The sequence below is a fragment of the Gadus morhua genome, chromosome 19 (assembly GCF_902167405.1).
Source record: "Gadus morhua chromosome 19, gadMor3.0, whole genome shotgun sequence".
Lineage (NCBI taxonomy): Eukaryota > Metazoa > Chordata > Actinopteri > Gadiformes > Gadidae > Gadus > Gadus morhua.
The window spans coordinates 15,865,482-15,889,055 of record NC_044066.1 but is presented as its reverse complement, the minus strand read 5'-3'; the positions used below and the strand labels follow the sequence as shown (position 1 = coordinate 15,889,055).

At 45.6% G+C, this 23,574-nt stretch overlaps 1 protein-coding gene across 1 annotated transcript in view; it reads left to right on the top strand.

Annotated features, from left to right (window-relative positions):
• acss3 (acyl-CoA synthetase short chain family member 3) overlaps window positions 1-23,574 on the top strand; it is a 32,944-nt gene that overhangs the window by 5,015 nt on the left and 4,355 nt on the right. The window contains exons 4-11 of the mRNA XM_030341997.1: window positions 1,133-1,267; window positions 2,139-2,279; window positions 3,546-3,626; window positions 4,420-4,515; window positions 5,805-5,956; window positions 11,497-11,600; window positions 20,831-20,926; window positions 21,923-21,986. Coding sequence (XP_030197857.1) covers window positions 1,133-1,267; window positions 2,139-2,279; window positions 3,546-3,626; window positions 4,420-4,515; window positions 5,805-5,956; window positions 11,497-11,600; window positions 20,831-20,926; window positions 21,923-21,986 — 869 coding nt within the window. The remainder of the gene's footprint in view (window positions 1-1,132; window positions 1,268-2,138; window positions 2,280-3,545; window positions 3,627-4,419; window positions 4,516-5,804; window positions 5,957-11,496; window positions 11,601-20,830; window positions 20,927-21,922; window positions 21,987-23,574) is intronic.

Sequence of the window (23,574 nt, the reverse complement as noted above, 5' to 3'; positions counted from 1 at the left end):
AAGCCTCATGTTTGCTGCATTTCTAGACTCACCTAATGTGATGGCTGGAACTGTTTTTCTCTAGCAAGGCGTCTGATGTCAGCTGGCAGTGATGATGATGCTACTCCAGGGATGGGCAACTTTCATGATAAAGAGGGCCACATTTTTTATCATAACCATCGGAGGGCCACATGACTGCACACTTCAACTATACGTGATCTGAGAGAAGCTACACAATTTTGAATTTGGTAGATGATTTCCTGTATTCTGGTGCATTTTGGTGATGGCCACTACCTAAAAAATCGTCCAGAATCATAACCTATGTACGGTATGTTAATTGAACCAACATACATTAATTTCATGTTTTCCATGCTCAAACAGCCACATGAATGGTCAGTATTTTTATCAGTGCAAAGGGCTCACATACATCATCATTCAATGAAGTCAAAAAACTGAAAAACAGTGGCCCAACATTAAGTGCAACAACTCAATGAACTCAAACCCAGCAAGCAGTTGTAGTAGTTGTAGTGGCGACTTAAGTGGATATCTTTAATGACTGATATTCGAAGCAAACTAGACGCATGGGTTTGCCTTTGAATTCTATGAATTCTTCTCATCTTTCTTGAACGAGTTTTCTGTAACTCGATCAATTATTATTATTATTATTATATATATATATTTTTTTTAATTTATTTATTTTTTATAATTATGTGCAGGCTGAGTGGGCATGCAGGCCGCCAGTTCCCCATCCCTGCTTTAGACCAAGGGTGCTCAAATGGGGGTACGCGTACCCCTAGGGGTACTTTGAAGGACTGCAGGGGGTAGAAAACATGAGGAAATGGTTGATAAATGAATGGGATTCACCTCTACATGCTCTGACCCTCCCCTGGCCTTGTGCTTCTTTTGTGGGGAGAAATTTGCCAACAGTTGCATGAAGCACAGGCCCACTAACTTGTGAGGATTGGCCAATTTTTTTACGTTCATGTTTGCATTGCCAGATAGAACGCACAGACATTATTCACGTTCATTTTATTTATTTTTCTCCCAAAAAGGTTTTGACCGGCGAAGGGGGTACTTTGATAAAAATATCTTAGAGAAAAAGTTAAGAGAACCACTGCTTTAGACGCTGAATGTGTCGTCCCTCCGCCCCCAGCCCAAGATGATCGTGACGGCGTCGTTCGGCCTGGAGCCAGGCCGGAGGGTGGAGTACATCCCCCTGGTGGAGAAGGCCCTGGAGCTCAGCTCCCACCAGCCCGCCCACGTCCTCATCTACAACCGGCCCCACATGGTGAGCCCGCCGGGGTCTGTTGTGTGTCGTTGTACATCCTGGAACTTAATGTTCGCACTTATTGTAAGTTGTCCTTAAAAATGATACTTGGTTATGAACATCCTTACTGTACCGATATATTGTTTCTCTTTCTTCTGATCAATGTACTTTTTGTAAGTTGCTTTTGATACAAACGTCTATTAAATGTAAATGGACCCCGACGTCCACTGCCCTCCCAGCTGGGGTACCACCGTATGAAGACAGCACGCTAATGCCGATCACAAAGGATTCTTCCTTCTTTATCCGGTCAATCGTGGTATCACGTCCCGTTGATTTAAGCCCAAAAGATCCAAAATGGCGTGCCTATGATTTTCATTAGCTGGGTCTTTCCAAATTGCGTACAAACCAAGGAGAACCGAGGTTGGAGACCGCCGAGATTTGAGCATAGAAGTGTGTGCGCTGCCGGGGGAAGCCAGGCTGAGCTGCATACATTAGCTCCGTGCTGGAGTGACAGCCAGCTGACATCTGCATACACTACGCAGAGTGTGTGTGTGTGTGTGTGTGTGTGTGTGTGTGTGTGTGTGTGTGTGTGTGTGTGTGTAGTTAACTTTATTCCCATATGCAGCACTTTTTTTTTATTTTTTTATTAATATTGTATTCATAAATGTCAAATTTTAAATAAAGATTCTGTGACATCACCCCCCCCCCCTACTCCTCCCTGACGTGCTCTGTAGCTGCTTGCAAAAAAGTGCAATCTGAAAGCATGAGGGAAACTTTTCACAACTGATAACAAAGTGCATCCCATGGCAGATCAGAGGTGTGGAGAGCAGTGCTGGGCTCCCTTTAGGAACAGGTGTTTGCTGAACCCAGGTAATGCTGCGTTTCTCCTCAGGAGAGGGTCTCCATGAGGCCCGGGCTGTCTCTGGACTGGGACGAGGAGATGGCCCGTGCCCAGCCCCACGACTGTGTGCCCGTCCCGTCCAACCATCCCCTGTACGTCCTCTACACCTCCGGGACCACCGGCACCCCCAAGGTACAGCTCTCTCTCTTCTATCGGGCGTGCCCCAGCTACGCGCTGAACCCCTCACCCCCTTGTGACTCTTTATTCAACTCTGGTCTGTCTCACATGCTCGCGGTCTGTTGTTGGTTCTTTTTTTCTCTCCCTTTCCCTCTCTCTGTCTAGTTGGTTCCTTTTTATTAATTTAAATCCCACCCTCTCGCTCTCTGTCTCTTCGTTCTGCCTTCCTTTCTGCCACCCTCTCTCTCTTGTTCTGTATTGTTTCTTTCCTTCTCTGACCCTCACCCTCTCTCTTTCTCTCCTTTATTTGTCATTCTCTCACTCACCCTCTCTCTGTCTTTCTGTTGTTTGATCTTTATGTCTGTCTGCCTTTTCTTTCTTTCTCTTACCCCCTCTCCGTCTCTTGTTCTTTTCTTCTTTCTTTCTCCCACTCTCACCCTCTCTGCGCCTGTTTCCCTCCCTTGTTTCCGTTCTCTCTTTCTACAGAAACACACAGTAGAAACGTTTATCCCTTATCTGTCTCCCTCGGTCTCTCCATCGTCCTTCGAAAGACGCCAATTCCAACAAACGTTGTCACCCGTTACGTTTAATGTGTTTGCTTTGTTATCCCCTGCTTGTGTTTCCGCTTTATCTTATCGCTCTCGCTCGCCCTGTAATTCTCTCGCTCGCTCTCGCTCTCTCTCTCGCCCACTCTCCATCTCTGTTTGGATAAAGCCGGTTACAAGCATTACACGCTTATCTAAAAACAGTCGTAGCGTTCAGGCGACCAGCCCTCCTACCAGTCGATATCGAACTGTCCACGTATCGATCGGAGGGGAACTGCTTCTGGACATGCACATCCTATCCTCTGACCGCTAGATTCTGTTCTTTACCTCACACCCAGCACCTCCACATAAATTTCCCTACGCATTGAGCCAGCCCCAGCGAGCAAGGGGCTCTCGAGCTAGAGATAGGAATGATCAGGAGAAATGGCCCCCAGGGGCGCATTCCAACGCAATCACCCTCTCAGCCCGTTTCTGGAGCAGATGGCATTTTTTATCCCCCCCCCCCCCCCTCCCCCCTTATGGTGTAATTAACACCCAACCGACGGTAGGAATCACTCTCTGTGTGTTCTATGGTAAGTGTGTTTTCGTTGGGGAAAACCACTTGATTCTTCCATCGCACCAACGACTAGCGAGACAATTTTCCCTTAAGTGCAACTTGACTTGTGTATTTTGTTTGACTTGGCTTTGTTGCCTAGCAACACCCCGTTTGATCCCGCCCCCTCTCTCTCGTCTCCAGGGGATCGTGAGGGACACTGCGGGCTACGCCGTGATGCTGAGGTGGACCATGGCCAACATCTACGGCCTCCGACCCGGGGATGTAAGCCAATCAGAATCAGTCCTTCCTCCTCCCTGTGCTAACCCCCCCTCACCCGCTATACTCTCTGATATATATATTTATATATAGGCCCAATCACATTTCTACCCCTTACCCCTTCCCCTTACCCCTCCCCCTTGTTTTGAAGGGGTAAGGGGAAGGGGTAAGAAGTAGAAATGGGATTGGGCCATAATATACGGAAGAGCTGATAGTGTGCAAACCATAACCTCAGTTATCTCCATGCTCAGGACTTCAGTTGTACCTGTTTTGCTTTGCTTTATCGTTACTGCCTTATTATCGTTCTTACAGTTTTGTCATTAAGTGGGAGAATGAAGCCAAAGAAACGCTCCTTTACGATTCTCCACCAATGAAAAGGCTTGCATTACGCGCATCTGTATTTGACAGGCATGATGGAGGGATGCTCTGATTGGTTGGTAGTGAGCCTGGGGAGTTCCAAAATCAAAATTTGGGCTCATACAGAGGCAGGCACGGGCAACTCGAAACAGATTGTCCCGCAGCTTATTTCTCGCACTTAGATCTGAAGGATAGTTGTGGCATTCTTTACAAATTACCCCTCCAATGACAGCTCCCACAGCAGTAGCTAAGTACCTTTCAGATGGGAAGTGGAAAGAGTGCACAAACCTGCACTCTATTTAATAAATGTTGTTGTTTCCCTTTTAATATGACGGTACATTCGTCTTCTGGAAACAAGCCATTAACCGATTCCATCCCTCTGTCCACTTCTGCCTGTCTGCCTGTCTACCTGTCTGCCTGTCTGCCTGTCTGTGGGCTCCAGGTGTGGTGGGCGGCATCTGACCTGGGCTGGGTGGTCGGCCACTCCTACATCTGCTACGGACCCCTTCTCCATGGCAACAGCACCATCCTCTACGAGGTAGGGCACGCACACACAAGCAGCACGCACACACACAGATGTCGGCCTCACCTGAGCTTTAGAGTTTGTGTTGCGATGTGCGCCAAAAAACGAAAATCCTGTTGAACCGAATCCGGACGCCTGCCAATCCAACGCTTGCCAAGTAGTTTGATGCCCTTGAACGAAGTACGCACACAATAAGCAGGTTTGCAAATTGGTTACTACAACCGCGTGTGTGTGTGTGTGTGTGTGTGTGTGTGTGTGTGTGTGTGTGTGTGTTAGTGTGTGCGTGTGCTTGAACTCAAAAGCAGCATCTGCTCACCGTAAGTTTACTGAGCTCGCGTGGTGCGGTTGTTCGCCAACCAGCCGCCAACAAAAACCACCAAACGCACCCGCTGCGGTCGAGGTTGGGTCTGCGCTGCTTCCCTGCTGCTCCTGTCTGCAAAACAGGAGGACTTTATAGGGGGACTCTGAGGGGCCCAGTAGACCCGGTTGGGTTTAGAGAGAACCAGTTTGTATTCCGAACTACAAAGAATGTTTTTTCCCTGCTGTTTTTTCCCGGATTTTCCTTCCAGTGCAGCTTCTGTGCTTCAAACGGCGGTATAAATATTTACTGTTGGTATTTATGTATACATATTTATGAAGTCCACATAGAAAACTCTGCGATTTTCCCTGAGAAGACGCTCATATTTTCTTTCTCTGACTGTAAACCTTGATTATCTTTAGATTCCCAACACACTGCTGTATTTAGAAGCTGCGTTTACATTGATGATTGAAAAAACCTACGCTAAATAATAAAATCAATGACAATAGAACCAAGCGTTTTCTCTCCGAAACAAATACAGGAAACAGATATACATAATTTAACATGACTGTCTTTCAAACTATACTGCCAAATAGTGCTCTCTCTCTCTCTTCATTTATCTCTCCATCTGTCTCTCCCTCTCTCTCAACGAGTTACCTGCGCTTAATACTGATCCCTGAATCCTCCCATCGGGCTCTACTCTCTTTATCCCTCTCTCTCTCCCACGAATACTGCAGGGAACATCTTGAGCTTCGGTGCTCTTTCTCGCACAGTTGGTTGTTTTTATGGCAACCGAATCCTACACACACATACACACAGACATGCACACAATATCACAATACAACATGTGTGTCTCTCGCACACAGACACAGACACACACACACACACACACACAGACACAGACACACACACACACACACACACACACGTGTCTCATCACAACATGTGCGAAACACACTTGTCCCATTACATTACAACGTGTGTGACCCGCTCGCTGTGTTTCCAGGGCAAGCCGGTGGGCACTCCGGATCCCGGTGCGTTCTTCCGCGTCATGTCGGAGCACGGGGTCTCCTCCATGTTCACGGCCCCCACCGCCCTGCGCGCCATCCGGCAGCAGGACCCCGAGGCCGCCGTCGGGAAACGGTACCCCCTCAACCGGTAGGCTCCCCCCACACACACACACACACACCGGCAAGCCCGGTTCAACCTCGTCTCACTATGGCTCTAGGTTCTTCTCCTAAGTCTGACCGTAGACAAGCTCAAATCTAGCCAATAAATAGTGAATACAAATGCGTTTATTACGGTTCAAGAGCTTGAAGATGTTCTTAGCGCATTTATGGCCAACTTTATATATATTATAGATCAATATTGATAACAATATATGGATTTTCTCAAATATTACGGTCACATGTCAACCTTACGCAAGAACGCCGTCTCTCTCTATCTCCAACTTTATTATTTTGCTTGCATACTCGGTACAATCTCTAGTAGCTAAACCTGGAGGTCTCTCTATGGCAGGGTTCAAACTGGGCCAGCAGGGTGGTTCAGTCTGGCCCTGGGGCAGTAGGCATGACCACAGAAACACGTCAATACATTTCAGTGGGAAAACGAAAAGCGCTCACATACATCAGCAGAGTAGGCCCGAAAAGCAATTTGGGAACAACAGGGTTATCAAATTGATAAATGACTGCCACTACTAGTCCCCTAATAATTCATGAAGGTAAAAAAAACGGCGTCCGATCTTTTAAAGAAGAAAAGTTTACACTGAACAAAGATTCAGAGAGATTTTTGAATATTTATTCACCGAGATCAACGGATGGCTTCACTCGTGTGCACACAGTAGGTAGCGTTTCAAAAGGGTTATGCTATTCGCCGTCGCTACGATGTCCACAGGGAAGAAATTACAAATACCCCAGTTAGCTTTGTGATTTTGTTTTATTCCGGCCCCCCCCCACCCCCCCTCCATCAGACCTGGGATGTCCGCTCGCTTCGGGGTCGTTTTGGCCCAGCATCCTGCCCCCGTTCCTGGCCCTTTGTCCTCCTTTCTCCGGGTATTTTCTTGCTCCCCCGCCACCCGTTCTCCCATCTGAATGTTTGCACTTTAAGTGAATACTGATGAAAGAAGCAACAACAGCAGAGAAGCTGAAACCAATTTCATATTTCCGCCGAACAGCAGAGGAACTCGATTCCACCTGCTGTCTCTATCTCCCTCAGTATGCACCTGTGCAGAGAATCGCTCTCAGCTAGAAATATCGCGGGGAAAAAAGAGAATAATTCTGCAGTAGCTAGCCTTGAGGCTATGGCTATGATGTTTCGGATCAGGTGGACGGTGTCGGTGAATACATATTTGGCTCCCCTCCAGCCCGTGGAAATCAGCGCACGTGCTGTAAATCGGACGTACACCTCGTTCCCTCCCTGCAGTGGGGGGAGTGTCCCTGAGCAGGGCATTATGATGCATCTCCGTGTGTGGATGACCCCGCTCCATAACCTCTGAATGATTTAATAATCGCAGCCATGGCTCTGGCCTTGAGGCCCTGAATGTGACGGGGGTACCATCTGCTGATATTGTCTTGTTTTCTTTCGTTTTTCCTTCGGTTGTCCTTGCATAACACGTCTAAGCCTTCCTCTGTCTCGAAAAGAAGATCAGAGCTAAGTCGTTTTTGATTGATTCCTCAGAAAACCAATGCCTCAAACACTGGCGTTCTCACCTCGGATACAAACCGTTGCTTATCTCCAGTGTCCCCTGCCAGGTTTTTTTTATGTATTCTTTTGTGTTTTAGTGCGGTGTGTCCGCCTGGCTACTTAAAGTGTTTGTCTGCCCGCCGGCGAAAGCGAGCGGGGGAAATGTACCACCGCTTTCGCCGGGAGAGGAAAAACTATTTCACCGTGCCGAGGAAACACTTGCAGATCGCTAGTGGGAGCGTTTTGCTCGCCGTGCAGTTAGAGATGCCTGTCTCCCCTCCGTTGGGCTTCATAAAGACCCGCGGCTGGAATGTCCAATAGACTTTTTTTTACGGCAGTTATCTGCTGGTGAACGACTTGAAAGCACAATAAATTGGAGAGAAGTTCCTCATTATGTCTCCACTTGGGGAAAACGCTTCTGTCTGCTAATGTGTGAAATCGGCTTGCCCTCGCCGTCTGCTTATTGAATATAATGTTGCATGGCTTGTATAAATGGAAACACAAACTGTCAATGGTTTGTTTTCTTGATAAAATTCAATTTTGCACGCTCCCATCTTGAACGTAATTCACCTTGGGTTTTCGGTTCACTTTAAAAGTGATCTGAATATTTGATGTATTATATTTATATATTTATGTTAAGGGCATTTAGCAGACGCTTTTGTCCAAAGCGACTTGAAACCACTCATACACACATTCACAGACCGATGGCGGCGTCAACCATAAAAGGGGACAGCCAGCTCATCGGTAGCAGTTAGGGTGAGGTGTCTTGCTCAGAGACATCTCGACTAGGAGGAGCCAGGTATCGAACTAGCAACCTGTCACCCTACAAATGCCTATTTATTCACCATTTACTTTCATCCAAAGTGACAGTGATTGCGAGACATCAAATAGCAGGTTTTATTTCGGCATTTTCAAGGATGCCTGCAGGTAGCAATGGCGGACATTGGGGATTGAACCGGACACCTTTTCTGGTTGGGAGTTGTAAAACCCTAGTCTGCCCTGCCTCACACAACACCGTCCGTCTCAGTGACGGAGGACCAGAGATCTTCAATGGGATTTTGAGGTCAGGCAAATCCCCTAACCCCTCTCGGCTTCTCTCTGAAACTGCAAGGCTCCCTTTGAGGATACCTCTCTGGCAAAGGAAGAAGTTGTCTTCTGGCTAAACCGTGCTTTGCTGCATAAATGGAAAATCTGTTTTTGTATGCGTGTTCGGGAAAATTGCGATCCAAATAGCAGCACATGCCTCCCGTAGCGCTGGTACATGCTGGTCTAATGCAGACATCTGCCGTAGTGTCTGGTGGACTGAGTCCGTAGGGGGTCTGTAGTCACAGCATGAGGAAATAGCCTGTGGTTTCACTAACACATGTACACCAATTCATATCAGGCTGGAACCTTTAGGTTTATTTTTCTATTTACAAGGGGTGTTATCCGCTCCTCTCTACTGTCATCGAATCAAACCCGCCCTGTATGAGATAAATGATTGTGATTGGCCCGACCCAGCTCTGCTGGAAACTGCTCTGAGCGGGAGGGGGGCTAGGCTCATATGCCAGAGCGAATGAAACATGAGCCTCCAGATTGGTCTGGTTCCCAGTCTAGCTTTGTTGGGCATGAGTCAACAAACATTGGAACCAACCCCATCTCAAATTTAAGAAGCATTATTTGGTTCAAATGTGTTTTTATTTCAAGTACAAGTTATTGTTGGTTCCTGAGGCTGGATGATTGGATAAAGAATTAGTGGGTCAACAGAGAACATGTCAGTATTTCACTTTCAGATCATAAAAAATGAACTTCAATACTTCTTGGCTGCTTGTCAGACAAAGAAGCCCATTTAAGACCTGATCTTGTGCGCTTGGTTTGACATTGGTCCTTATTTGGACGCTATATGAAAAAGATGTGGCAGACTGACAATCTCAAGAGTATTTAGTTGCTGACCGGCGATCCTCTCTAAGATTTGACGGGGATTGTGTGTGGTCAGGGTTAGGCTCAGATAGTTAAACTTTAGCATTTTGGCAATCTCTGCATTTACTGCCCGAGACAAGCAGCCAAGAAGGAAATATATGGTCTTTATCACCACTCAAAGTTCTCAGAGATTAGGTGCTCTTTGATCCTCGAATACCTTGTGGACAATTTGGGCAACAGAGGAATTTCCCAATGCGGAGCCGATGTACGCACTAGTATTATTATGATATTTTATTTGTGCAGAAGATTTTGTGTGCCTTCTGCTTCATTCTCAGCCTCAACCTGAAGTCTCATTATAAAAGGGCTTAGTAAGTGACTGAAGTGATGAATGTAATGAGTGTAATTAAGACGTCCACGTGTAAAATGATGGGCGTAAACTATTTCATGAGGAAGAAAACATTGAATCTGTTTGTTCCGGGACTGGTTTTGTTCTGCTTGTTTTTCGGGGCCGATCAAGATGAGACCCAAAACATTGAGTCATTCCAGTGAGTCAGTAATTGCCAGGCTTCACGCCAAAAATCACTGTAGCGCGCAGAATCTGCCAAATTGTAGTCTCAAAAACAACGGGATATTTTAAAAACAATTAAAGCATTATTACCGGATTCAGTTTTCTGCAGACAAGTTCGGAAGTTCACAACACAGGTTTATGTTCTTGTGTTGAGAGCTTTATTGACGCGAGTCAAACAGAAGTCGTTGTAAACACTGTTTTATAGGGCAGAGGGATCTCCTCAAAGCATTGCTGCCAACTGCTTTGATTTCCTACTTACACTAGGAGATCAAAGCAGTTGGCAGCACTCAATTCATCTGCCGGGTTAGTGGGTACTGCCGGTTACCAATTTAGAAAACCATTTGGGATTTTCCCAATTGGTTCCAATCATTGCAAAGTGATGTCGAACAACATGTAATCCAATCACCAAGGCAAAACAGTGATCACTGGTGTTACACCCCAGTTTTACACCACTCTGCCAGTGGTTTATGGTTTAAACCACTCATCTTTGTCGTTAGTTTAAGTTTTAAATTTCTCACATGGAGACAAACACTGCAGCCATACAAAACTGAATTTAATCCTTTCTTTTTCCTCTTCAAAATAAAAGCCACTACAGGTTTAAAGTAGCCCTTCAGGAGAAACCGCTCATTGAGTACTTTTTGATGGTTCCCTTTTTGCCAAGGTCCTATGGCGGCTCTTAAGGAGAGGGTGAAGGAGAATAGGAAGAAGACATGAATAGAATAGCAATAGAACCCAGTTGTTCTTTTTTTCCTGAAGGTTTTTAGTGAAAAGAGGAGGAAAACACGCTTTTGGATGAGGAGCGGTTTAACACATGTTCCACCTTTCTTATGCTTCAGGTGATGAACAATAAAAACAGCAAACAGCAGGTGGTGACTACCGCCATTTTGGTTGTCGGTGATTGGAAATATTGATCCTTCACCAAGCAATCCTAGCAAAACAAGAATATACTCTTTCTCCCTGATAAGAAAAGTTGGGTTATTTTGTATATTTTGCTATCGGCGGAGGCATTGAACGAGGCATTGAGCGGTAATTACACACATTTTTTAAATAGGAAGCACACTGATTTACATTTTAAGAATCAAAACAATGCTGACGTTACGTGGTGTTTCTTCAGGAGCTTTGCTTTAATGACATTGTGCCTTCTCGCAGTTTTTTGTGGAATAAAGTCATCTGTGGCTGACAGGCCTCTCTTTAGAAGCACATACTTATTTCGGGGCGCCATAAATTCTGTCAGAATTTGACAAAATGTGTCAAATATAGTTGTCATATTCGTTATTCTCATCACACTGCTGGAGCTTAAGAATCACAGTTATATAACAGACTATTTTGGGGTGCCAGACTGGAATACATGTTGGTTTGATTGTTTTATTCACCAGTAGTTTCTCAACAATTACAGCACAATAACGGACAACGTACAATGTGCGTTTCTTTGTTTAATTTGTCATTTAACAGACACTTTTGTCCAAAGGGACTGGTGTCCATGAGGAGCAGGTAGGTGTAGGGGCATCTTGTTTGTGGTCACCCGGTGTCTCTCTCCTGCGTTCCCCAGCCTGCGGTCTCTGTTCCTGGCCGGGGAACGCTGTGACGTGGAGACGCTGGACTGGGCCAAGAGGAGCTTCGGTGTCCCCATCCTGGACCACTGGTGGCAGACTGGTAAGTAAGACTGGCAAGTTGACTTCACAGCCTCTAGTAGGGCTGACTGAATTCCATCACCATTCATCCAGGATATCTAGGAAATTGTAGGAAATTTGTTACAATACCATCATGAGTGTATTTCCTAGCAGGGCTGGCCCCGGGTGGGAATCGTAGACCTAACCCTAGCAATCCGGGATGGAGCTACGCGGAATAGCCTTTACCTCCACACTGTGTTCAAAGCCCTTAAGCATCAAGGGTATCTGTGTGAGAGGACATTTAATGCAAACTCTGCCTTTCGCTGACAATTATTGTCCCTTTGACATTTATACAGCCTCGGAACAAACCCGGTAACTCCTTTTTAAAAGATTATCCTCCCAAAACATGTTTTGGCTATAAAACGGTTTATTATACTTCACCTGTTTAAATAATACCATGAACCAGCGACACGTCTGTGCAATTTTAAGTTAATTAAAGTTCTCTATTAAAAGCTTCAAAATGAATTTTCTTCTAGCTGGTCAGTCAAACCATTGTTCAACAAAGTCGTTTTACATACCTTTTGTGTATTCGATGAGTAAAAATACTTCTTGGTCGAGGTGAGGTTTAAGGTCTGAGCTGGAGCCTGTTCAGTTTTCTCTCTCAGAGATGGTGGTGTAGACATGCTGGCAGGAGTTCTCCAAGTGGAATACCTTGTTTCTACAAAAACACCTCCATGTTTAGCTAAAAGCACTCCCATGTTTCTACCATCTTTTCGCCATACCTGCCATTTCTTTCTTCCAAAAAGTTCATCTTAACAAATGTGTTGCGTTCTGGTTAAGTGTCGGACTTGCGTAGCTAATAGACATAGCCTCGCTCTGTCTGTCTGGCTCGCTCTTTCTCTCTCTCTCTCGCTCTCTCTCTTGCCCTCTCTCTCTTGCCCTCTCTCCCTCTTGCCCTCTCTCTCTCTCTTGCCCTCTCTCTCGCTTAGACAATCTCAGCTTGGCTACCGATGCCCTGAACCAGAGCGCTGTGGTTTAAATTAATCATGGCCTGAGAGTGAAAGGACCTGTTGTCATGTTGTCATGAAGTCCTGCTAGCAGTGATGGGAGATCGATGCTGGAACAAGTGGACATCTCTCTCTCTGCATATGGAACATGGAAATCAATACAAACACCGTCGACCTTGAAAGTGCATAGATGAGGCAGTGAGGGGGGCGGTAACTGTACTGGAGGAATATTGGCTGGCTATTCAAATGAGTTATTAAAAAGTTGTATACAGCTTTGTCCATAGTACTTTTGAGCTACTGCAGTCAAAAGGGTTTGTGATGGTTTTCCTGGTTGATCACATCTTTCATTTTAAAGCGTTTACATTCGGCCTTTAGTTGAGCATGTTCATTTCCGTAAAGTGGTAGACGGAGAACAATCAAGGCAGGCTATTTTTTTTTCTTTTATGAAAAAGAAAATATTTGATGTATTTTTTCCATTTTTTGTAGACCTAACAATCAATTTAGCACAATAAGCGTATTTGATACAACTATAGCCCCGTTGATCGGGGTAGATACATGCATAATAAGTACATGCAGCCGTACAAAGTCTAAAATATACCATTATAAGGCCTGAAGTAAGGCAAAGCAGCAACTATCAGTTGGTTTTGCAGGGGGTGAAATTGTGTTGACCTTCCTTTGTAATCCATCTACTCTGTTACCATTGAAGCACATGAACGCTACGGCATTGATGTTGCACAAGACCCAAGTCCTTTATCAGGGCTCTGTGGACAAGAGATTAGAAACACACTCACACGTGTTAACGTATTACAGTCTTGTGAGGTCTTGTGTCATGTGTTGCCGGGGTGATGGCTGGCTAATCATGCGTTCGGATAATGATACACGCTTGTCGGTTGAGGAGCTCTGTGGGGTAACTGGTCGTTTGTGCTCGAAGTAGTAGGAGGTTTCGCTGGTAAATCTTGACGTAGTCGATGTTGGCCTGCTGGGTAAACACTGTAGCATTGATCTGTGTGCAAGCCTTACTATTAACTGGTATATTTGTTCAGTTGTCCCATCTATATTTATGTACATTGAGCTGCCTTCTCATATTGACTGTCTGGATTTAAGATGTGGGTTGGTGGGGTTGGGTGAGATGGGTGTAGTTGGAGCAGTCACGTTCTATTCCCTTATTTCATCGTTTTTAATCTCTTTTTTTTTATCATAGTCCATTATGCATGTGCTTCTAATTTGGCCTTCTTCATCCATCCTTCCTTCATATGGATGTGTGTCAAATGAGGTTTTGTCATTACCTGTGACCTACGATGCTAGGCTTCTTCATTTCAATGCCAAACCGAGTGCAATGCAATCAAAATGAATTAGTATTGTAGCTCTGTGGTTAACATCTCGGAGAGTGACTGTAGTGGATCGTGTGGATTAATGTCCATTGTTTAAAGAGAACATACCTGTTAGAATGCATGCTACAGTCCTGTTGCAGGGAGGTCAGCTCTATGAGCAGCTTCTCCTCTCTGGTTTCAAGGAGGCGCTCCTCAAGCCTGTCCTTCATCACGTCGGAGGACTTTCTCCTCTCTGCAGAGCACAATGTATCTCCTAGACCAGTGGTTCTCAAATGGAGTACTGTCGAGTACCACACTGAGAACATTTCTAAAGAAATATATCAAATAAAAAAAAAAAGCTAACTATCATTTTCTTTTCCCCCTGAGCAATTTGTTATTGAAATTTTATATGACAACCAGAAATCGAGAAAAAAAAATAATGCCTGAAACTTAAATCCCGAGGAGAAAGGAGAGACTGAAAACGAAAGTGCATCCAGAAACACCAACATTTCGTCAGTTTCAGGAAGAATATTTTTTAATGGGATTCGCATCATTCACAGGGTTCATGCTCTGACCCTCCCCTGGCGTTGTGCTTCTTTTGAGGCGAGAAACTTGCCAACACAGGGCCATGTTTATCATGGCCCATGATTATTTGCAACCTTTAACGTTCATTTTAACAAATTTCTACCATAAATGTTTGTGCCGGTGAAGGGGATAGTCAGCTGAAAAACTATCTTAGAGGGGGTACACTAGTAGAAAAGTCTGAGAACCACTATCCTAGACCTCCTTCCCTCTCCCGAGTCCCTTCTGGAGCTGCTTGTAGTGCTGTCCGTTCTTGACAACCCAGACAGAACCAATTTCTCCTTCACACATCATGTTTGCCGAGCCGGTTTTGTAATGAAAGACTGTAACCTGATCAGACATGACACACAGCCAGCTGCTTCGGCTCTGTCCTCTGCCTCTTTCTCCGTTAAGAACCAACTTCCACTGTGAGAGAGAGAGAGAGAGAGGCCTTCTAGTTTGTGAAGTAAGTTTCCCCCCGGTATGGACGTACTTGCAGATCTTACAGCCTGCTTTGCTCCGACGTGAATGCCTCTGTTGATGTTCGCAAATGGAGGGAGTTCTGTTTTGTCTAGAATGAAAAAATAGAGTTAATTGTTGAAGTGGTTGTTGGCTGATATTGCTGACAATTACCGTTTCTTCTGACAACCTGTATTGACTCAACCTGACAAAATCCGACAAGATGAATACTTTCAAAGATTACTCAAACTCCTATCTCCTTCTCGCCAATGTTGTTGTTATGACTGGCTATTCATATTCATTCATATTCATGAATTAATGTAAAAATGTAAATGTGCTGATGTTATTGTGATATGTAATTAGATTAATGCAAATACTCAAAGTAAACTTTTGCAAAAAAACATTAGAAATGTAATATTCAACAATTAATGTTTGTCAAATAATCAATCGAACTTAACCATTTGAAAACATTGAAAATATGTTTGAAGTTTATACATTTTCCTTTGTACACTGAAACCAGTGAGTCAGTCTTATACTGTGAAGTATGAAGTTGAAAGTTAGATAATGTCTTCAGTGATGCATGGATGGAAATGAGTTTCCTCTCAAAAGTTTCCCTCTTAGTTGTAGTCCCAGGCCCCACACACACACAGAGAGAGAGAGAGAGAGAGAGAGAGAGCGAGAGAGCGAGAGAGCGAGAGAGAGAGAGAGAGAGAGAGAGAGAGAGAGAGAGAGAGAGAGAGAGAGAGCTGTCGCTGCATACACACCATCTACGTTATGGACTTGTCTGCACCAGGATCGCCTCGTCCCATCAGGACTTTAAAGTCTCTGTCGACTCGCTCCTGGGCGCTAAGCTAACAGCTGTTCCACACCATTCAGTCAGTACTCCCAACTCTGCAGCTCATGAAGCAGAAAACATACATTTATGGCTTGTTTTGGAGCTCCGTGCCATATGTTGCTTGTAATGTTTCTGTCAGGTTTCCTCTCCGGCACCTTGCTGGCTGAACAACCCAGCGTTAGCTTAGCTCAGCTCCTTGGCTGAGCTCTCTCCCTGTCCTACTAATTGCTCGGGGACAACAAGCTGTTTTTTGAGAGTCAGACTTTGCTTTTCTACGCTATAGTATACTGAAGAGAATCAATTGGTGTTCGGCATTCAAACTCATTTAAAAAACAACAACCAAGCGAAGACATTCAATATACAATTGGAAAAAAATGTGCAAAACAACACTGGTTGTCCAGAACATGTTTCTTGTGGTATCTTCATTTGATAAATGATTGAAACAATCCGCATTATTCCGGTTCCTCATAACCATTTTGGTCTTGAGGCCATGGCTCAGAATCCATCATTAAGATAACTGCATCTCGAAGGAATGATAAGAGAAGGGCACCATCGACGTGTTTCTGTCATATCCTCATAACAACCGGAGGGACTAGAGGGCTAGAGAGAGGGTGGTTCTGCCAGTGCTGCTCTACAGAACCGAACAGAGAGAGAGGGGTTCTGCCAGTGCAGCGGTGCAGAACCAAACAGAGAGAGAGGGGTTCTGCCAGTGCAGCGGTGCAGAACCAAACAGAGAGAGTATTTCTGCCAGTGCTGCGGTGCAGAACCAAAGCCAGTGTTCTGGTACGGTTCACTTTTAATCAGTGAGCAGATGCTTTCATCAGAGCCGACTGCCAATGGAGGCTGAGAACCATCGAGGCGACCAAATCAATATCGACTACTAATTAAAGTGTTGCAGAACAGATGTCACTCAAAATAATAACATATCTAAAATAAATGCAACATTAACATAGTAGGAATAGGTAACGGGTCGGCATTATTTAACATTATTTATCAACTCGTGAGAAATAATTAGTGCTTCAGGAATGCTATATTCTGTATCTAACCGAACTTTCCAGAAACATAAAATTGCACATGTTTACAATAATGACGCGCAATTAATCCGAGAGAGAAATTCAATGTGATAAATCGATTGGGCAGGTGGGTTTCGAACGAGGTCAGGGTTCACGTGCTATGGTTCGGACCAAAATGGAAGGCATCCACTCAGCGCCATAATCTACAATAAAAACCCACTTCAACTACAAATCCCATGGTGAATAGTTACATATCGGACCAGCTGGTCAGCCATAGTTGTATTTGATTGTCGTAATTTGGCTAATTCCGCGATTCCCTCGCATATCACGGCCAATTTGAGCTTTCTAAAGCTAAAAACATTCAACATCACAACAAGCTGTGCTGGCAGACCCAGGGCTCATTTAGTGAATTGGTTTAATTCCGAGCCTCCCTAGCCACTAGCGGTGTTTTTGAGTTGGCACCGTGAGAGGCTAAGTGGCGGGAGTTGTTAGCTTCCCCCCCCCTCCCCGGTTTACATTTACCTTCAACGGATGTGTTATTTTTTTACCATTATACCAGAATCACAACTTAAACTGTCTTTGCCACCCACACACACACACACACACACACACACACACACACACACACACACACACACACACACACACACACACACACACACACACACACACACACACACACACAGTGAGGGGTCTTTGAAGCCTGATAATAATCGGAGAGCTATTTTAAGACCTCGTCACCGTCCGCTCAGGGGAGGAAGAGGAGCTGGTGACGACGATGAAGGTTGCTGATGTCACACAGGTTGCCCGGCAACCGGTGTGCAGTTCTTTGAATTATTTTTTTGTAGGACGGGTTGGTTGCCGGTTTGCCCCGTAACACATACACACACTCTAATTTATGCTTCCTCTCTAGCTCTCGTCCTTCCTCCTCCTCTCCCACCTCCATTAAGCTTTATCAGTAGGACATTTCAATTTAAGGGACGTGTTGTCAAAGCATGGAAATATATGGGTAAATAAATGAGGCCGATGCATGAACGTGTGAAATGTAGTCTGTATGCGCATATATTGTAAACTCCTGGAAGAGGCAGTCAGTCATTCCTCGCAGATAAGACACTCCCTCAAAGACGACACAGAGAAAAGACCATCAGATTATCTTCCTTCCCTCAGTGTTTCAAAGGGGAAACAGGATATTGGTGTAGGAATGTCATATGATCCTTCGGGGATTTGATCGGCTCGTACTAAAGTGACGCACACACCAGCCAGCTGCGAGTTGGCGTGTTTTACCCAAAAGGATTCATTCGATATGATATTAATATCAAGCTTTTAAGTGAACGTCATTCATGTTATGTCAGCTGCGCTGGAGGTTAGGCTTAATTGGACTCAGAAGTGAGGGATGCTTTGTTGAGAGCTGACTCATTATAACCGTAGAGATGAGCTCAGTGTGTCTTTAGCGTTCGTTCATTCATTCGGTCACTGCTGTGCTGCTTTTAGTACGGCGACCTTCACCTGAACTCTCTTTCACTCCACTGTTCCAACTCTGAGGCTTAAAATGATAGTTTTAATCCATATCAGTATTTCAATCTAATGTGAAACACTGAAATGTAGATCACAAAAGACTAGTTGAACATCCCTACATGTCCCCTGTGTCACTCATCCCTTTGACCTTGGTGGGGGGTTGTGTGTGTGTGTGTGTGTGTGTGTGTGTGTGTGTGTGTGTGTGTGTGTGTGTGTGTGTGTGTGTGTGTGTGTGTGTGTGTGTGTGTGCGCGCGCTTGGTTGGTTCCTCTCCCCGGGGGCGACCAGCAGCAGCGATGCAGTGCATAAGGTTGTCACGACAACACACCGGGACTAGGTACCCTGAGCTCTCAGTGGGACCGGGGCGAAGATGCAGGGGATGGGTGATGAGGCTGGGGAGAGATGACAGCCATTGAACCCCTCATCTCCCCCCCCCCCCCCAGGCGACGGGCAGTAGAGCCCTGATCACGGCTGAGTGACAGCTGGCTCCACATCCAAACCGTTCCTCTTTCATGTTCTTTTGCACTTTCTTCTTTTTAGCCTTATTGTAAGTCGCTTTGGATAAAAGCGTCTGCTAAATGCCCTAAATGTAAATGTAGCCTTTTCTCACTTTTCCTCCTTTTTTTTATATTTTATCGTTTCTCTCCGTTGGTTTTTTGTAGCGGTGGGCGATGGCGAGTCACGATGTTGGGCACTACGCTACGTACGTGGGCGGTATGTGGCTCAGGAGGTAGAGCGGGGTCGGCCGGCAACCGGAAGGTGGCTAGTTCGATCTCCGGCGCCTGCTAGCTGAGTGTCGAGGCGTCCCTGAGCAAGACGCCTATAACCCTAACTGCTACCGACGAGCTGGCTGTCGCTGTGCATGGTCGACACCGCCGTGTGTGTGTGTGTGTGTGTGTGTGTGTGTGTGTGTGTGTGTGTGTGTGTGTGTGTGTGTGTGTGTGTGTGTGTGTGTGTGTGTGTGTGTGTGTGTGTGTGTGTGTGTGTGTGTGTGCAATGTGCATGAATGGGTGAATGTAAGGCGATATTGTAAACCGCTTTTAGATGTTAAGAGAGGGGGAGAGAGACCTTAAGAGAGGGGGGGAGAGAGAGAGATGTACAAGGACAGTCGAGGTTGAGCGAGCAAGGTACCGTGATTGGCTGAAGCTTGAGGGAGGATTATAGTCGAACACTATATTTAAACGTACGGACCGTCTCAGCTTCTTGGCTGCCTCAGCTCCGTCTGGCTCCTTCCCGCTCAAACGAGCGTGACGGCTGGCCTCGGCTCCGGGTTCCTTTGTGGAGCTCGTTTAGAGGGGCGGCTTCACGCTCGGCCGTCCTAATGGGAGAGAAGACCTCCTACGCGAGATGGGAGCCAATGGCAAAACAATCGAATCCAAAACTGTATTTCCAATGGATTAAACTACCTGAACCTGAAGGATGGATATGATATCACTGGAATGTTTCAGTCTAAAGTGTTCATTTAATTGGTAGGGGTAATCTAAATCTCAAATTCAGAAGTGGACCACACACACACAAGCACGCACACATACACACACACGCACATGTCAGTGCCAGGCACAGTCTCTCCTGGGGGGGGGGGGGGGGGGGGTTCTGTCAGGCGACAGACTGACAGATGGTCCATCGCCGACTCTCTGTCTTCAGTCTTTGTGAATAGCTGTCGGGGACTGCCGACAGGCTGCCGGTGATATTAATAATGTAATAACTTTGTTTTTAAAGCCACCATTTGTAAGATGTTAAGGATAGATTTAGTTGTTAGTAAAATGATCAAGATATATCTGGAGTACATGCTGATGCTAACTGATTGCCATCAATTTAAAATCGCTCTGTACCACCTATGTTGTATTTTAAATATTTTATTCAGTTGCGGGGTACAATCGTCTCAAATCTAAAATCAAATCTATTTTACGTGTGGTTATTGATGCCTTTGCTGCCTTGACTATAAAATGACACCCAGTTACCTTACCTTAACCTTAACTTACCTTGCCTTAGCACACTGTCCTAGTTACACTTACGGCTGTGCTACTGAGAGCTGCACCTCGCTCCAGCGGTAGAGCGTCCTCTGTGCTGTGAGAAGAGAGCGAGTGAAGGGGTTAATGATAGGGATGTAGGCCAACCAGCTGGCAGGAAGGGAGAGGAGGAACAGGGGGAGTGAGAGTGAGCAGGGAGGAGAAAGTGGGGGAGAGTGAGCGGGGGAAGAGTGAGTTGGGGAGAGTGAAGTAGGTCTTCATGGTAGAAAGGTGACGTGCATCGTTGTTATATTCAGGATTGTGATTTTGACTTTCTGAACACTGTGTGGTTGGACTGAAAAGATGGAGATAGGGGAACACACAAATTCTAAACATTATTCATAATTATCCTTTGATATTTTTATTGGCCTGACATAAATTGACGTGGATTCCCTTTTCCATACATTCCCTACAGCAATTTTCCTGACTTTCATAAATACATTATGTCGTTCAAAATCAATGTCAACTGTTGAATAAAAACGATTTTTGAAGTGTTATCTGGAAGGGGAAGAGAGGAAAAGCATTGAATAGTAAATACATATTTTCTCTCTTCATTTCTGACCAGAAACTGGCTCTGCCATCACCTCCACCTGCATCGGCCTGGGGAACTCGCTGACCCCCCCTGCTGGCCAGGCCGGGAAGCCTGTACCGGGTTACAACGGTAAGAATCCTCATCACATGACTGGCTAATCATTACATCGGAGATGACATTTCCTCACCCACCTCATTGATTCATTCACCGCCAACGCGTTGTGGAGAAAACTGAGACGAGTGTTTGCATTCTCTCTACTGCTGTCTGAGGCTAAGGCTAACATAATGGCACAATGGCCCCTCAATTTCGTTTTCCGTCATTCGCATCTCTTCATATTGAGTCTTCATAAATATGAAAATATCAATTAAAAGGGGTGTTATTATGCAACCAGGTGTAGGTGTCCAATACAAGCCATTTATAAATCTGCCTTTTCCTGTGTTTTAATGACATCACAAGTGGACGTGTCCACCTAGATGTATGCTGGATAGATCAGTCTACCAGCCTACCCAGTGGATTGGTTGCAAATGTTGCTGATCTATCCGCCATACATCTAGGCGGACACGTGTCACTAAAACACAGGATAAGGCAGATTTTCAGGCGGCTTGTAATGGCCGATCATGCTCACACCTGGTGGCATGATATCACCCCTTTTAAAGGATGTATCAGCCATGTTGGTTGACGTCTCTTCTGTTGGTATTTGAAGCGAGAACCCAAACAAACAGAGCCAGATCGCCCCTCCCTTCCATGTTTCGTGCATCCAGTTAAAACTATCATGAACGCAGCGCAAAACCCCACAACACCCACCCCTTGTCGGTGAACGGTTGGAATACTATTTATTTTGGTTCTGAGTGGTCGGTAGTACCATTTGTTTTTGATTACGATCTCGGAGCGTAGGCCGCCTACAGAGACGCGTTTTATTGACGGCCTGCTTATGGAGCGGGCGGATCGTGAGGAAAGATCAGATGAATGTGATCATTTATGTTTCGGCCAAGAATCGCTGATACAACCTTTTGATTAATTTAAAAATAAGCAGTGAATAAAGTTTTCGCTGCTTCCTTCGTCGTCTTTCAGTGTGTGACGCTTGTTTCCATGGCGTGAATGTCGGTCTGTGTTTCCGTCTGACAGTGGAAGTCGTGGACGACGACATGCAGGCGCTGGCGCCGAGGATTCTGGGAAATATCGTGGTGAGGTAAGAGGCTGAGGAATGGGCCTGTATGGCCGCCGGGCTCGCTTACCCCTATTTCATGCACACGCACACACACACACACACACACACACACACACACACACACACACACACACACACACACACACACACACACACACACACACACACACACACACACACACACACAGGCAGACTCACACGCCCACTCTCTGTCTGCACAACACGTAAACAACTAACCAACCACTTCTCGACAGAATTTCAATAAATCTTTGACAACGTATACAAATTGATGAAAGGCAATTTCCATCAAAGGTTAACATTTCACATTTATCTGTGAATAACTCGGCCTTCAGTTGAAGGGGCCCTCAAAACCTTTAAAGTCGAGGTGTGTGTGTGTGTGTGTGTGTGTGTGTGTGTGTGTGTGTGTGTGTGTGTGTGTGTGTGTGTGTGTGTGTGTGTGTGTGTGTGTGGTGTGATGGCAGGGCATTTTCCTTCAAAGCCCCGGCCCCTTCAAACCCACATCCTTTGTTCCTCGGCTATCTTTCCCTCCATTACCTCCGTTCTCTCTCATCTCTCTCTCTCGTCTTTCCTCCGTCTCCCCTCTCTTATCTCCCTCCTCTTATCCCTCTCTCTTCGCTGTTCCCTATCTCCCTTTGTCTCTCCCCGGTCACACTATTACCTCTCCATCAAAACACACACTCACACACCTCGACCACACTGACCTCCAAACATGCTTTATTCCCGTGCTCTTACAGCAGGATTAGGAGCGGGCGAAGGGCCAGACTTCCACGGGAAAAAACAAGAAATGAAGTCCTTCCTTAGAGCATGAACTAAATTGTTCTCAAAGGGGGGGGGGGATGCTGGCTCTGCTCGTTCTCATGGTGAAAACATGCACTCCTCACATTTAGTTTTCACTTCGTCTGTCCGTTCCCACCATGCGTCAGGACTCGTGCAAAAGTCGATGCTAACTGCACGTAAACTATCCTTTTAGGTGACCGAATTCATGATGCTGTCCTTCACAAGGACAATCGGCTCATGTCCGTTTTCCTATTTTTTATTGGACCCCTCTTTTCCGTTTGCTGGCACCACCAAGTCAAGGAGGGGGGGGGGGGGGGTAGAGGGCAGGACAGAGTTTCAGTCCTGGTGTAGACCGACTTAGACATTTTGACCTGAAAAGGGTTTGAATGAAACAACCACCTCCCCTCTGCTCCCCTACATCAGAGCTACTGCTCCCCCCCCCTCCCACACACACACACACATCCCCACGCCCGCCCCCCAGAAAGGTCAGAGCTAGGGGGTCACGCCAGGTCAAGTCCAGACCCACTGACCCCCAGCGTCTAGACTCAGAGTGTAACACTAGCCAGAGGCCACATGCCTCTCTATTTTTTTCTATGGATGCATGGATGCATACATGCATACATACATAGCTCAATTATCTTGATATGGTTGTCAATCTACCATGTATCAAATTAAATATGCATTCATCCTACTCCTTTTCGGACATGTTGGGTTCACATTATTACTTTTTATACTGACTATTGTTATTGTTGTTTTCACTATTCTCATTGGATTTGTTTTTGTTTTTTTTATTTGTTTTTTTCAGTTCACT